Source organism: Typopeltis vanoorti, chromosome 2 (genome assembly GCF_054136105.1).
Source record: "Typopeltis vanoorti isolate ZY-2024b chromosome 2, IOZ_Tvanoo_1.0, whole genome shotgun sequence".
NCBI lineage: Eukaryota > Metazoa > Arthropoda > Arachnida > Uropygi > Thelyphonidae > Typopeltis > Typopeltis vanoorti.
In genome coordinates this window covers 145,321,348-145,338,251 of record NC_143550.1, presented here as the reverse complement: position 1 = coordinate 145,338,251, position 16,904 = coordinate 145,321,348, and the positions used below count along the sequence as shown (strand labels likewise).

The window sequence follows — 16,904 nt, the reverse complement described above, 5'->3', positions numbered from 1 at the left end:
GAATTTATTTTGGATTTAACATAGGGTTCTTCCAAGTAAGATTTATGCAAGCACAATCAAGAAGAGGCTAAAAAAAATTGCACAAGAGAAATTTGGGGAGCATCAAGGCAGGGCATTATCATGTTCAGCATTAAACGTAATATCTAAATCAGAAATATCAAACACCAATATGTTATAAATAAATCCAGTACAAGTTATCAGGACTCTTTAAACTGAAAAACAATTAAATCTGTATGAAAATCAGCAGTAAAACGAAAAACTACAAAAATTGGCAGGAATATGGAATCACCTGCATTCTCAATGGAGAACCTACAGAATATAGGAAATATTTCAGTTATTTAGGGTACAATTTTCAGTGAAGGTTGTAGAGTAATATGGAAACAGATAACAGAAAAAGCAAAGCTGGTAGATAGGGAGCTACTGCAATAAATTCACATGGAATAAGAGAAATTTGACTAAATACTAACTACCAGTATATACAAATCAAATGAACTGACTTATGGATCCAAGAGCAGTTTAAAAATAAAATAATGATAAGTTTTAATAATGGCAAACCGTAAGCAGACATATAAATATAAAATTAATAAAATGAAAAATTCATGTAAAAAGATTATTTAATAGTATAATTTTGTATTTAAAATAATGATCAAGGACTAAAGATTACAGATATGAATTATTACAAAAATTAGGAGAGTGAACAGAATAGCATCAATCATAGAATCATATTAAAAACAAGGATATTAGAGAGAAACACGTTTGCACTTGAGAATATGTGAATAGGCTGATTTAAGACATTACAGTCACCTAAATAGAATTGAGAGAGAAAAAGCAAAAGAGGTATTTGATGTGCAGGAAAGACCTGACAATATAATTGTTGATAGAAAGTTAATAATAATGTAATATGTAGTGCTATCATAGTATCCTGTCTATATTTTAGCTGATTATAATAACAAGAAATTGTAATAAATATTACAAGAAAATATTTTTCTATCTTTTGGAAATAGCTATATGGAATTCATACAGTTTATATGAAAAATCAGGCCAAATCAAAGCAGCTCACTGATTTCAGAATGGATTTAATAAACCCCTTTTTGGAAAGTATATGATTTGTAACCATTTGTTAATATTCATTGTTGTCCTAGAACAGTCATTCCATTTAGAATAACTGCCTCATTTTCCAGATACAATTCCTTCCAGAGAAAAGAAAACAAACCTGATGAGAATGTGCACTTTATGTACAAAGGAAAAGATGCAAAAGGGATGAGGATAGGTGGAAGTAACAACTCCTGTCACAAAGGAGTTGTTACTTCTAAAATAATAAATTGGATTTTATTTTATTTTTTGTACTCAATGGATGTTATTTTTGTGTTGGTGAGATAACTCAGGTATATTTTTATAGAAAAGTTATTCATTTATAAATACATAAATATATATATATAAAATTTACTAACAGGAATTTGTTTTTCTAAACAAGCATCATGGCATAATAAAAAAAATTGTAAAAAAATTCAGTATTTTTTGGTCAACTTTCTCTCAGAAAATTAGTTATAAAGTTTCCATCAGCATTGTTGATACAATCTACATGCCTGCACACAGCTACAGAATTTAAAAATCCAGAGAAACTTGCTAATGAATAATCCAGATTTCTTCCCATGTAACTTCATATCTTTGCTTCTCTGAAATGGGGAGACTCAAATGAATCCGTTTGCAGTTGGAGTCCAAAGTGGAACATGGCTTAAGAGAAAGTTCAAGAAACTTTTCTAACAAGGCATTTATATGGAAGATCAACAGGATGGATGTCTTCAAATGCTGATGGTAATTATGTGAGCAGACTCAATAATGCAGCTCCTATAATCACCCTTGGGCACAATCCATCATTATATTAAGAACTTAAAAGAAATATAAAATATGCACTGTAAATTATAAGAGAAAAGAAATTATATTATTTTTTTAATCTTTATAATCCATGACTTACGCATAAGCAAACAAAAGCTTGTATGCGCAGTATCTTTGCAAAATGAAGTAAACAAAGCATATGCAGAAATCAGAATTTTACTCATAAGTCTGATTAGGCTCTGAGGAGTTAAGTTCAAAAAAGATATGTCAAGTTGTCATTTGATTCTGATTAGAAAATCTCAAGGAAATATAGAACCCAGGATCTGCAGAAGAGATTGAAGTTATCAGGACTCTTTAAACTGAAAAACAATTAAATCTGTATGAAAATTAGCAGTAAAAAGAAAAACTATAAAAATTGGCAGGAATATGGAATCACCTGAATTCTCAATGGAGAACCTATAGAATATAGGAAATACTTCAGTTATCTAGGGTACAATTTGGGAAGGAGTCAAGGTGATAATACAGGATACAGCAAAGAAGTATCTCAGCCCAATAAGAAGACCAAGAGACCCATGGATATCAGATTCAACATGGGAACTAATCAAAAGAAGGCGATTGGAAAAACAAAGAGACACAGGGACCGAAAGAATACAAGAGATTACACAGAGAAGTCAGAAGAGCAATCGAGCAGGACAAGGAAAAGTTCTATACTAACAAATGTGAAGAAATAGAGTTCCAGATGAGAAGGCACAATTATAAAAGGATGTTTCATTTAGTTAGTGACTTCCGTAAACTGCAACATATAGGAATGGATAAAGGGTTGGTGAGATAGATAGGAGGGTGGTTGATGGAGAGATATCAGAGAGTAGTTTATTCAGGAGTAGAGTCCAAAAGATGGCCTGTGACTAGTGGTGTGCTGCAAGGTTCTGTTCTTGAACCACTGCTGTTTAATTTGTTCATTAACGATATAGGGAAGGATCTAAGAGGAACGAACAGCATTTGTTCGCTGATGATGCAAAGTTGGGTAGGGCAATAGCGAATGCAGAAGATGTCAAAATCTTGCAGGATGATTTGGATAGATTGGAGGTCTGGGCTAAGGAGAATGGATGTCAATTTAATGTGACAAAATGTAAGGTTATGCATTTTGGGGTGAAAAGATTAGCAGCAGTATACCACATTGGTGGAACTGTACTCCAGGAGATTGATGAGGCCAGGAACTTGGGAGTTGGTGGATAGGGAGATGAAGTTTAAGGGGCACATTGCAAAAGTGGCTAAATCAGCTCATCAAATCACTTGGTTGCTGAAGAATACTTTGACGAGCAGAGATAAGCAAGTTATTGTTCCTCTGTACTGAGCCTTGATAAGACCTCATCTCGACTACTGTACCCAGATTTGGTCACCTAGGTTTCTTCTTGATGGGGAGGAGGTGGAGAGGATCCAGAGGCGAGTGACTAAATTGAATGTCATCAAAGCCAGGAATGGATCATTACTAACAGAAGAATCGGAAATCAAAAACAGATGGAAAGAATACTGTGAGGAACTGTACAGCAGAGTGGATAAAGAAAATGAGGAGCCCTCCCACCAGGAAAATTTTGATTTGGAACTTCCTTCACTTAGGCATGAAGTTAAAAGAACAGTTAAGCAGTTCAACAGCAATAAGGCCCCAGGTGCAGATGAAATCCCAGCAGAGTTAATTAAGGCCACAGGGGACGGAGGAATGAGTGTTTCATAGATTGATTACAAGGATACGGGAGACAGGATCATGGCCTAGAGACCGGAAGAAGTCAGTTTTCATACCACTACATAAGGAAGGTGATATAAAGGCATGCAAGAATTATAGAACTATTAGTTTGGTATCTCATGCAAGCAAAATTTTATTGAAGATCATGCTAAATAGGATTGGGGCCAAAGTTGAGGCAGAGATGCTAGAGGAACAAGCTGGTTTTAGGAAAGGTAAGAGCACCAGAGATCAGATCCTTTGCCTTAGACAGATCATAGAAAAATATAAAGAATTCAGACTCCCTCTGGTAATGTGTTTCTTAGACTACTCTAAAGCTTTTGACTGTGTTGAGCATGTGAAACTGTGGGAAGTAATGAAAAAAATGGGTTTTCCTCAACACACTATCAAGTTGATAGCCAACTTGTATAAGGAGCAACAAGCCACGGTAAGAACATGTGTTAGATTGACTGACTGGCTTCAAGTTGGAAAAGGAGTTAGGCAAGGATGTTGACTTTCTCCTCACTTGTTTAGTATATATGCGGAGGACATCATGCGTGAAGCATTGGATGAGCTCAGGATAGGAATTAGGATAGGAGGTAGATTGATCAGTAATCTGAGGTATGCCGATGATACAGAACTCCTATGAAATGACATGGAAGAACTAGAACTAATTCTTGACAAAGTTAACAAGATCAGTAATAACAAAGGACTTCAACTCAATCCTAGCAAGACAAAGATTATGGTTCTCAAAGGAAATACAAACAGAGAAGCTCTTGAGAAACAAGAGCTTCTCTGTTTGTACCTTAAAGTGTACCTTAATGGAGAAAGAATTGAGGAAGTCAACAAGTTTGAGTACCTGGGATCCATTATTAATGTGAAGAATTGCTGTTCAGAAGACGTCAGAAAAAGGTTAGGAATAGCCAAAACAACAATCAGAGACCTGTCTAAAATCTGGAAGGATGGATCTATCTCCATGGAAACAAAGTTGAGGATTTTGGATGCCGTTGTTTTTCCAACAGCGACTTATGGATGTGAGACTTGGAACCTCAAGAAGTCAGATAAGAAACAGATATCTGCTTTTGAGATGTGGTGTTACAGAAGGCTGTTGAGGATATCATATACTGAAAGGCATACAAATAAATGGGTGTTAGAAAAGATCAGCAGAACTTTAAGGTTTCTTAAGGATACTGACAGAAGAAAGTTAAAATAATTTGGACACATAGAAAGGATGAAAGGGGGACTTCTCAGAATAGTAATAGAAGGTAAAGTTCCTGGAAAAAGAGGCAGGGGTAGACCATCAATGAGATGGACGGATGGCATGTGTGGAGTGACTGATCTTCAGAGAGTTGAGGCCGCCAGAAAAGCAAACAACAGGACTACATGGCGAGGCCTGGTGTGGTACATCACCGAGCATCGAAGTGACCATATGGCATCTGTAGATGCCCAGTGAAGTGAAGAAGAAAGAAGAGTACAATTTTCAGTGAAGGTTGTAAAGTAATATGGAAACAGATAACAGAAAAAGCAAAGCTGGTAGATAGGGAACTACTGCAATAAATTTACATGGAATAAGAGAAATTCACCTTAGGAAAGTGACAGAAAAATAATTGCTTTTTTATATAGGGTCAAAGTCACAAGGCAAGCCAAATCTTTTGTTCCCAATTCCTTTTGGTATATAGCATAATACGGAGGAATTTTTGACAAGCAGTTATGTTTAGACTTTAACATCTGGAAAGTTTAATCATGCAATCATCATCATCCAGAAGAAACTCTCAATTTTTATGACAGACTTACTAAGTTAATTTATAGCTTCAAAAGTCTGCTGATGATGCTGAGACCAGAAATTAAAAAAATTTATTACAAAACATGTTTTTAATATGAAGCAATCTTTTGGTGCAGTCAGCAACCAAGAAAGTAATGTTTAAAAAACAGCATATTCTATTGAAACAAAAGACTATACAATGAAATCCTGAAAAAAATAAAAATAAAATAAAATAAAGCAGAATTTCTCATGATTAGCTAACCAACTTGCATGTGAAATAATAAGTGGTAAGGGAATATTTAAACAACAAAAAAAGTTAACAAATTATAATCCATAACTGAACTGTGAAAACAAGTCAAAGGGACAAGGATATTAAATTGTCCTGACAAATGTTAAGCCTATAGCAAAGACTAAGAGGCTTGGAGTGGAAGTCTAATCTATCATAATATCGTTCCTACTAAGACTGATGATAATAGGTAGGTAAATCAAGTGAAGAAAATTTTTAAAAATCATACATCAAATTCAGCTTACAAAAAAAGATTTACAATTTCAATAATAATCTTTAAAAGTGAAAAGAGATTTTATAGTTGAAACACTTACCATGATCATGTTCTATCCTTACATGCCTAATAAGTCCATTCAGTTTAAATGTTAAGCTGAAGATGTAATGTTCATCAGAACTATCTCTCACTACAAATGAACCATCTGGTTCATTGGCTAATAGTTTCTCAGCAGTCTCACCGCTTATAGGTCCCCAGTACCACCCATACTAAGAGAGGGGAAAAAAAAAAGTCAAGTTGTTAGGACTTCTTGAAATGCAGATATTCCTACATAAATATATTAAATTATTTACTTTTACACAGGATTTCTGTGAGTATCATGAATACTGAAGAGTGCAATGACTGTACACAAAGCATACCAGGCAAAGATCAAATCACTGTTAACAAAGAGTATCAAAGCTAAAGCAAAATAAAATTAAACATTTATATGTTGAAAGTTTTTCACTTGGTTATACAATGAGTTAAAGATGCCAAGAAATTATATTCTTGGTTTCATCCTTTATGCAAGTGCAAGCAAACAAAGTTTGCAAGTGAAGTAACTTCATGACTGGGATACTTGTATATAGAGACTAATGACTTCACATCAACTGCTTTAGTATCCCACAATGAAAGACACATATCCTTACAGACATGTATAATGCTATGCATTATGGGAATGGCCACTACCCAGACTGGTTTCGACCTTCACTGAGGTGTCTCATCAGTGGGAGCCAGACCTAGAAGAGATACCAAGGTTGAAGTAATGCAGAAGTCATATTTCCCATATACAAGTAGTCAAAAGATGTCACCCATTATTATTAAACATTTACAAAACCTAAAATATACAAAAGTAAATAATTAAAAACTGTGGTTAATATTAATGTTATGATCAACATTATAATGATTTGGCTTGAGAAGGATAACATTTAGAGGACAGAAGGAAAGTAAAAAAATTTTACTTCAAAGCATGAAGAATACCTGTATGCTGTTTTTGTTTTTTTTCTCCCCCTAACCATCTGGAAATTTTTTCTGGTGAACCTTGAACATGAGGGAAATATTTCTGGATTTAGATGCTAAACTTTTATTTTTTATTTTTAAAGACATCTCTCAATTTGATGGAGATAGAAGAGCAAATTGCACAAAAAAACTAAGTTAAAGACTCATTCCTCCAATAAAATACCTTACGTATGCAGCGGATGGACTGTACATTTCTCTGTTTCCAATAAACAGAGAAAGAAATAGCCATCTAATTTGCCAATCTAGCTGGCAAAGAGAACAACTAATCTATTCTCCAAAGAAATTTATCTACTATTCTCCAATAGTAGATAAATTTCATCACATAGTGTAAGAACCGTTCTGGCCTTGAAGTAACTTACATTTCCATGTATGGTCTCTAAGGTTTTTCAATCTAATCGTTAGCCAATCTGTGATGCTAAGTATACTATGGGTTTACAACCTTTCTTGGCAAGGATTTATATACATACATACATACACACACACACACACTGGTAGGAAAAAGCTAAGGACAAACTACATTTTAAAATGTATGTGAAAAATTTTTTATGACTACAGTCAAATGTTGACAAATATACTGCCAGAATACTAACAAATTATATTACACAAACAATGTGTTATAAATTTCATACATATTAAATTGCAATACATTTCTGGCAAAAGTTACAAATTTCCTAAGGATGTAGTTAAGGAATTAATGTAGAGTGCTTATTGAAAACTATACAGAGAGACATTTCAGTATGAATATGTCCACCCCGAACTGTGATGCAACTCTCACAAGATTGTACCATGCTTAGCACCAAGTGATTCAGTTCTTGAGGCAAACTGGCCCACTCCTCCTTCAGAGCAAGGATAAGGTCTTGTTTGTTTTCTGGAGGGGGAGGGGGATTTTCAAGCAGCAATGCAACTCCCTACTGTGTCCCAGACATGTTCTATAGACTTTAGATATGGGGAACATGCTGGGCCCCTTGATCTGATTAATATCCTTGGTTTTTCAGAAATATCTCTGTTGCTCTTGTATGATGGGGTGTGGCATTTTCATCCGTAAAAATGACTTCTTCGCCTACCGAACCATGGAACAATCGAACATGACATTGAAGAACTTCATTGCAATATCGTTCACCAGTCATAGTCCCTTTTTTGAGAAATTGTAGCTTGGTGCATATATTAAGCATAATGTCTCCCCCACAACATGACTTAAGCACTGCTGTATCTATCCCTTTCAAGAACATTCTCGCGATGATAAGCAGTACCATTTGCACACCAGATCAAGTGTTGTCTAGAATCAAAGGAAAGACTAAAACGACTCTCATCAGTAAAGAGTACATTACCCTACTTGTGTCTTGTCCAATTTTTATGGCTACAACACCAATGAAAACATGCTCTATGATGAGCTGTGGATAATGAGGGAACACAGACTATAGGCCTTCAGGCATTTTGTCGCAAATATCTTGCCTTAATTTGTTGATAAATTCATGCATCTTTGCTTCAATGCAGCCGACTTGCAAGCTGACCTGCCATGGCGGCATCGATTGTGCTTTGTTGTTATAACCAAAAATCTGCCTTCATGCTTTATGGTAGAGTGAGGGCAACCTCTTAGCAAGCATCTGAAACACAGCTCAGAGTCTGGTACACTGCTATGTGAGATTCCAAACTCTCTGGCAATATCAGTAATTCTGCGGCCTTCAAGCTTTCCAATAATTCTTCCCTGCTTGAAATCATCTGATGATGTCTTTGATCAGAAACATTACAAGAAGTCCAAGTTTGGACGTCTTATAATGGATCAAAGCCATCAGATGTCTTTGATCAGAAACATTACAAGACGTCCAAGTTTGCAACTTTATTCCTTCACAAAAATTACCTCCTTCATACACAATTCACTTAGTGCATACTTTTGCCTTTTATCCTATTGAGTGCTACCATGTGACCCCTTTGCACACAATTCAAAAACATGAATGTATACCTACTTTCTACTTGAAATAATCAGTTATACAAATTGCACAAGCTGATTCTTCTGAATTTACAGGTATAATCCTCAGAAATAGTGTTTTTCTTAGGTTTTCTTAGGATACCATTATTATACATGGACACCAATGTATAATAATGGTATCCAAAAATGAAGCCTGTTAATTTTCTTTCACAGCGAACTACATTTAGCATTAATCTAATGGACAGTGGAATGGCCTCCAAATATGGATGTTAGCTGCTACATAAGCAGAGGTTTCTCTGATGAATAAGCAAGCATGGCCCAGCAATATTGGGGAACAGTTTGCAGCTCTGCTCAACTTAAAATCTCCCAAAATCCCTAGGACAGCATATGTCATGGCAAGTCAGTACTGCCATAAAAGCACTTGTTTTAGTAGTGAGCAGCAGCATTACCAGTACAGGATTGAGACTGAAGAAGAATAATTCAGCAAGGCTCAAGACCAAACAAATGTAGGTATGGACAATGAAAGTCTTTAAATGGTTACATCACTGCAAGGTGGAAGGAAAGAGGAACCCATCACCTTATTTTCCCAAGACTACATAGCATGGAAGCTGAACTAAAGGATTGCCAAGTAAGGGAAACCAGCTCTCCTGAGAATTGGAGGGCTGTTCCTGGCAGGAGAGGATATCATCACAGGGCCTCTCAGGCCATCCACCAGTAAAATAGATATTTGGAATGCGAGATCTATGAAACAATGTGGGAAAACTAGAAAATTTAAAGATGGAAATAAGGCAAGTGAAATTTGACATTCTTGGAGTTAGTGAGATAAGATGGCCAGTCAGTGGAGATTTCGGGAGTAGAGATTATGGAATGATCTACTCAGGTTCACCAAATGATATAGTAAGTGCTGAATTCCTGGTATATAAGAAAAAAACCATTTTGGGATATAATGAAAGAATAATCCTAATTAAGATTCAAGCAGAACCAAGAGACCTAGCCCTTATATAGATGTACATGCCAACAACAATTAGTAAATACCGCAATAAAGAAATAGAAGTATATGAACAGAGTGAAGAAGTGCTGACGAGAGTAAATGATCAAGAAAACTTGATCTTGATGGGAGTTGGAATGTAGTTGGATAGGGAGAAGATTATTGGCAAATTTGGACTGGACCAACAGAATGGCAGAGGAGAAAGACTCATTGAATTCTGTAAAAGCCACAACCTAACCAATAGCAAATACACTATTTGAACAGCCAAGAAGAAGATACACATAGATTGCACCAGGCAACATGTGATGACATCAAATTAGACTATGTAATCATAAGAAAAAAAAAAAAAAACTTAACTAGGTGAAAACATGTAAAAGTTATTATGGAGCAGATTGAACACTAACCATATCCTAATCATTCATGACCATTCATTTATGATTGAAGAAGTCATGCATAAACGCACCATAAAAAAATGGAACATAGCTAAATTTAAAAATATGATATAAATGCTTGTAAAAGACTTTAGAGAAGAAACAGAAAAATTAATAAATTCCCAGAAGCGATATGGACAAGCTTAATGAAAGGTGGGAATCTCTAAAGAGAGAAATAAATAAAGCTGCAGAAAAAACACTTTGGAAAAGAAGAAAAATTACAATATAAGCCACGAATCACTGGAGAGATATTAGAACTAATGACACAAAGAAGAAAGCACAAAAAATGCAAAACACAAAGAGGAATACAAAAAATATAGAAACATGGTGAGCAGAGAAGCCAAGAAATCAAAAGAAAAGTTAATTGAATAGACATGCAAGACAATCGATATAAACATGAGCAGAGGTAACATTGAAAGGGCATATAACGATATACAAAAACAATTCAGAAAAAAGATAAAGACACTGAGCACAATCAAGAGTAAGGATGGGAAAAGTGCTAAATGAAGATCATGAAATAACATAAAGATAGGTACAATACATTGATGAACTTTATAAAGAGAAATTAGTAAAGCAGGTAGAGAAAGATGAGAAAGGACCACTTCTCTTAAAGTCAGAATTGAATAAGGCTCTTAAAGAATTGAAACAGTCTAAAGCATCAAGAATAGACCAAATCCCAGGAGAAATTTTAGAAGCAGTAGACGATGAAGCAAAATGTGAACTATATAAAATGTTCAATCAAATGTACACAAATGTACACAACAGATTTTGAGAAAAGCATTTTTTTTTTTAATCAATTCTAAAAAAAGCCAGAGTGCAAGCATGCAAAGATCATTGAATGTTAAGCCTATTATCCCCACAGTCTCAAAATCCTAACTAGAATTATCTATTGCTGTATTGAAAGAAAAATAGAACACTTACTTGGTGACCAATTTGGCTTCAGAAGGAATAGAGGGACAAGAGAAGCTATACTAACTCTCCGAGCGATCATAGAAAAAGCACTTAGAATAAACACACCCATACTCATAGAATTCATTGATACAGAGAAAGCTTTTGACAACATTGACTGGAATATAATGTTTGAAGTCCTCAAAAATCTGAAGATAGATTACAATGACAGAAGACTAATTTATCAACTATATAAAAATCAAACTGCAATCATAGGAAAACAAGGGAAAGACGAGTGTGGACTCTCGCCATTACTTTTCAATATTTACGTCACAGAGGCTCTGAAGGAATCCAAAGAAAAAAAATCAATGGTAGGCTTTATAATACAATACAATTTGCAGACAACATAGCCTTAATAGCAGAAAATGAAAAAGGTCTACAAGAAGCACATGCAGTGATTAATAAGCTTCTAAACAAAAAGTTGCAAGATGATAATCAATGAGACAAAAACGTGCATTGGGTTCTTTGTCTTCCCTCCATCATTCCCTCAAACATATTTGTAGTCCAGTCTGAGTGTCTTAATAGGTGTCACATGACATGCCATGCCAGGGATAGAGAGCAAATCATAAAGGTCACAATAGATGGGATGGGAAAAGGTTATTGCAAGTGAAAGAATTTACTTACCTAGGAAGCCTAATAACATCAGATGAGAGAAGCGGAAGAGATATGAGAGTAAAAATAGCATACGCAAAAAAGGCATTTAACAAGAAAAGAACACTATTAACATCAAAGAGTATGTCATTGAGAACAAAGAAGCACTTTTTTAATAGTTTTGCCTGGAGTGTGGCCCTCTACAGATCAGAGACATGAATTCTCCAGAAAGAGACAAGACTGTTAATATTTGAGATATGGTGTTGGTGCTGAATATCACATGGACAGAAAGAGTTACAAATGAAATATTAAGAAAAGCAGAAGAAAAAAAGAGACATACTAAATACATTACAAAAAAAGGAGAAATAACATCATAGGACACCTATTAAGACACTCAGACTGGACTACAAATCTGACTGAGAGAAGACCTGGTAGAGGAAGACCACAAACCCAATACATGGGTGACATCAAAAATGGACGAAGTTACCAAGCAGTCAAACTAACAGCAAAAAAAAGAAAAGAAAAAAGAAGACCACCATCAACAGCCAATGTTACCGACCAACTAATAAGTTGAGGAGAGAAGAAGATTAACTACTTTGTCTTCCTTCCATCATTCCCTCAAACATATTTTCAAGCTGGCTGTATGTTCCATCTGGTAACCAGTTTTTTTTTCTCAACCAAATGGGTGGTTCAAATAGCACAGGACAGAATTTTGTTTTGAACTTCTCCATAAAGCAAGCACAATTTCTGGGTATTTCCAGAAAGAGCTTTTTCAAATCACATGTCAACACTTGCAAATTTTCAAGAATCTGCAGTTAAAAATCAGCAATGTCACGTTCGCTTGAAATAGCTTAACTTTTTTATAAACCTTCTGAAGCAGCTACTAATGCATTACAGCTAATATAACTTGTAATATGTGTAAATTATTTCACTTGGCAAGACTTTTCTACAAACAAAAAGCATCTGCATAGTCGTGCCTATTTCTTTTCCTTGGACAAATTCCTTTAAAGAGAAGTTTTTTCACTCTGTTATAAAGCATATTATTAACAGACCTCCATGGAGTCAAGAGACTCATTGCGGGAAATCCTACTCTCGTATGCATTTACAGTCCCTGCACTCACCACACTTTCAGGTAGTGTATTACAATCACTCACCACTCTCCATGCAAAAAATCTACTCCTCACTCCCACCTATGCAGCTTCCAGGGATGGCCTGTCATTATCCATCTATCTCCAGATATTATATAAAAAATCGCATCCTTACTAATCTGGTAATTACCCCTTAAAAACTTATACATTGCAATTATGTCTCCCCTCCTCCTTCTTTCTTTCCTCAGGCTCTATAATTTGCATTCTCTCAAATCTGTCCTCATATTCCAGAGACCAGAAACCAACTTAGTCAATCGTCTCTGGACCCTCTCCAACATATCATCATCCGTTTGAAAACCTGGCAACCAAATCTGTGCACAGTAATCCATATGTGGCCTAATCAAATTCTTGTACAATGGAATCAAAACATCCTTACTTCTACACGATCATTTTCCATAATCTGGTGTAGTACTCACAATTTTAGCAAAATGTCCACAAAATTCCAAGTCCCTATCCATCATCATCCCCAAATCATTCATCTCTTCCACCTCCTTTAAAGTATTCCCACTAATCCTATACTCTGCATCCCATATTTGCTTCCCAAATTTTAAAATTTTGCAGCATTAAACTGCCCCTTGCCCCCACCCATTCAGACAGTCTATTTAGGTCCTCTTGCAAAGCTACAACATCTGCTCTACTTCTCATTAACAACTCTTTCCTAACTTTGCATCATCTGCAAACAATTAAATGTATATCACCATTTAAGCCCTTCCCAATGTCATTTACATATAAATTAAACAACAATGCCCCCCCCCCTTCCCCAAAAGATCCCTGAGGTATGCTACTAGTGACTTTCCTCTTCTGGGATATCACTTCCACATACACAACCTGCTGATACCTATCAGACAGCCAATCTCCAATCCAACGCCATCTGTTCCAATTTAACGACTAGTCTGACATGTGGCAATCTATCAAAAGCCTTTGCAAAATCTAAATATGCCACTGTTTATGAATCCCACTTGTCCAATGTATTTGGCCAATCCCCTTTGTTATAATAAGTTAGCAGAATGCTAAAACACCATCTCCCTTTAGCAAACCCGTACTGTCCCTTGTCTAATGGAAAGGGGAAGGCATGCATTCTGAATCCTTGTCTTCAGTAGCTTCTTCAACACATTGACCACAACTCCAGACAAGCCGATTGGCCTATAATTCGAAGCCTTAGTCTTATCACACCCCCCCCCCCCCTTTATGAAGTGGACCAATTTTGCCATCTTTCACTCCTTTGGGACCTGAGCTAATCTAAGACTCACATTAAAAATATATATTAAAGCTGTTGCTAACTCCTGGAATTCCTCATATACCTCATGCTCACTCACCATCAGTGGTTCCTCCCCCATTTCCACTGCTCTCAAGTTCTGCATTATGTTACAATCACAAGGATGGAATACTTGAATGAACTGCACATTAAACATTTCTACTATATCCTCCTCAGGATTTCTTTTAGCTTCTGACTTCTGACTTAGCTAACTGCTCTTCATACTGCACTTTTGCTACCTGAACTTAACTGAGTCACCTTCCTTTCTTGCTCTTCGTACTCCTTGTGTAACTGATTATCTACACTCATCTTGTTGCCTGCAGAATGCCTTTTTCTTTCAGATTGCACAGGTTCACCTCTTTAGTCATCCATTTTCACATCTACCTTATTTCATCTCTTGACCTTTGCAATACATTCAGTCATTGCCTCTGCCAGATACTTCCTAAGTAGAGAATAAGCAGCACTGATTTCCTTCCCATGCAATTCCTCATTCCATGATATTGCTGCAGCCAGTCTGCTGAATTCACCATAATCACCCACTTTATAGTTCCACATATAACCCTTTCTCACAAAAGTCCATATCAGGACTTTTGTGAGAAACTGGAAGATGTGACACTTCATTTACAACAATATCTTCTAATAAGATAATCAAATCCAAGACCCTCGATCCACGTGTAACCTCTGTTACACACTGCTTAAGGTAGTTATCCCTTAAAAACTCAAGAAATTCATTCTCTTTGGAATGAAGAGAGAACATTAAGAACCAGTCTATATTACCATGATTGAAATCGCCCAAAAGGATGACCTTTTTCTTATTAGGCACACTAATTTGTCTAAACATTTCCTTCTCACTGCATTCCACATCACGAAGCCTATAGCAACATCCTACTAAAGGTTTCATCCTGTCCACCTCCACTTCACAACATACTGTCTCAAAACCACTGTCAGTATTTGCACCTTGCATCTCCACCCTAGATGGACACAACTTTTCTGTAATCACCAATACCACTCCTCCTCCCCTTTTGTTTTGTCTGTCTTCATGAATGACCACATATTTTATTATTATCTTAGACCTCCAGGGAGTCAAAGACTCGTCGAGGGAGGCTATAAATCACTCAAACCAGCTGTCATACCTTCCCTTAAATTCATTCACACTAAATGAACTCACTGCCCCTAAAGGCCAACTATTCCACTCACTGCTCTCTGGGAGAAAAAACCTAGCTTTTACCCCTTTCTTGACTGTGAACAAACTTAACTTCCATGGATGTCCCAGTGTTCTCTCCCCAACTTCCATATAACAAAAAATTTCATTAGATGATATCCTATAACACCAATTCAAAAGTTTATAGACCTCTATCATATCACCTCTCTCTCTCTTTCTCCTGTTAATCAGAGTCTGCAATCCATACGCGCAATCTTTCCTCACAATGTAAATCCTATAATCCAGATATAATCTTTGTAACTTTTCTTCTTCTTTGTACCATTTCCACAGCTTCTTTATCCCCTTGGAACCCAGGAGACCAAATCTGCACACAATAATTCAGGTGCGGTCTTATCAAAGCCTTATAAAAAGGCAAAATGACTTCCTTATCCTTACATTTCTAGGTTCTCTTCAACCTCGCAATTATCCCGAGTTGTATTTGCAACTTTTGCCATGTGACCTTTGAACTTCAAATTCCTACCCACCAATATGCCACGATCCCTTGTCTCCTCAGTCTCTTGTAGCATAACTCCACTAATATAACATGCTGCTAGAACTCTAATCACACCCAAGTGCATAACTCTACATTTACTAACATTAAACTGACAACCATTTTCGTTTGCCCAAATTTCCAGCCTATTCAAACCATTTTATAAGTGCTGAATAACAGCAGCATCCCTGATTGCCCTGCCTATCTTCGCATCATCATCGGCAAACAATTGCATATCTGATGTTAGATCCTGCCTGATGTCATTAATGTACAGCTTTAACAATAATAGCCCAAGGACTGAACTCTGAGGTACACCACTGGTCACCTTAAATCTGACAGATTCACGCCCACTTGTATACCACTTTTTGATATCTGTCTATCAACCATCCTCGGATCCAAGTCAAGAGTTTATATTCCAATTCCATATTCTCCAGTTTATGCAACAGCCTTTCATGTGGTACCCTATCAAATGCCTTAGAAAATTCAACATTATCATAGTATATCCATTCCCTTTATCCAACTTGGCCATAACATTGTTATAAAATATGAGCAAATTGCTAAAACATGACCTTCCTTTAGTAAACACATGCTGTTCCTTGCAGAGTATAGCATGTGTGAGTATACCCATTTCTGTACGCAAGTTCTTACCAACTTCTCTAAAATCTTCACTACCACACCAGAGATACTGACAGGTTGGTAATTAAACACATCAGTTTTTGCACCACCCTTGTACAATGGGACTATCATACATTCCTTCCATTCCTGTGGTATCATTCCTGAGCTGAGACTTAAGTTATACAAACATGTGAAAAGCATAGCCAATTAGGATGAACATTCCTTCAGCGTATGGGCTGATATTCCATCTGTCCCTATAGACAAATTCTTATCCAGGTTACGCAACAGCTCTTCAACATCATTTTCATGAACCTCTTCATCCAATGCAGCAGTAGCAACCATGATGTTGCATACACCTGGTTGATATACCTTAGCAAAGTGAGCACTCATTAACTGAACAATCTCATTAGCTTCCAACACTCGAGTACCATCTGTATAC

General features: G+C 36.2%; 1 protein-coding gene across 4 annotated transcripts in view; it reads right to left on the bottom strand.

Annotated features, from left to right (window-relative positions):
- The window catches only part of Socs16D (Suppressor of Cytokine Signaling at 16D), a 162,173-nt gene that overhangs the window by 54,350 nt on the left and 90,919 nt on the right, over positions 1-16,904 (bottom strand). For all 4 annotated transcript variants that reach the window (XM_090408619.1, XM_090408626.1, XM_090408613.1 and 1 more), the window contains one exon: positions 5,916-6,084. In XM_090408619.1, coding sequence (XP_090264745.1) covers positions 5,916-6,084 — 169 coding nt within the window. The remainder of the gene's footprint in view (positions 1-5,915; positions 6,085-16,904) is intronic.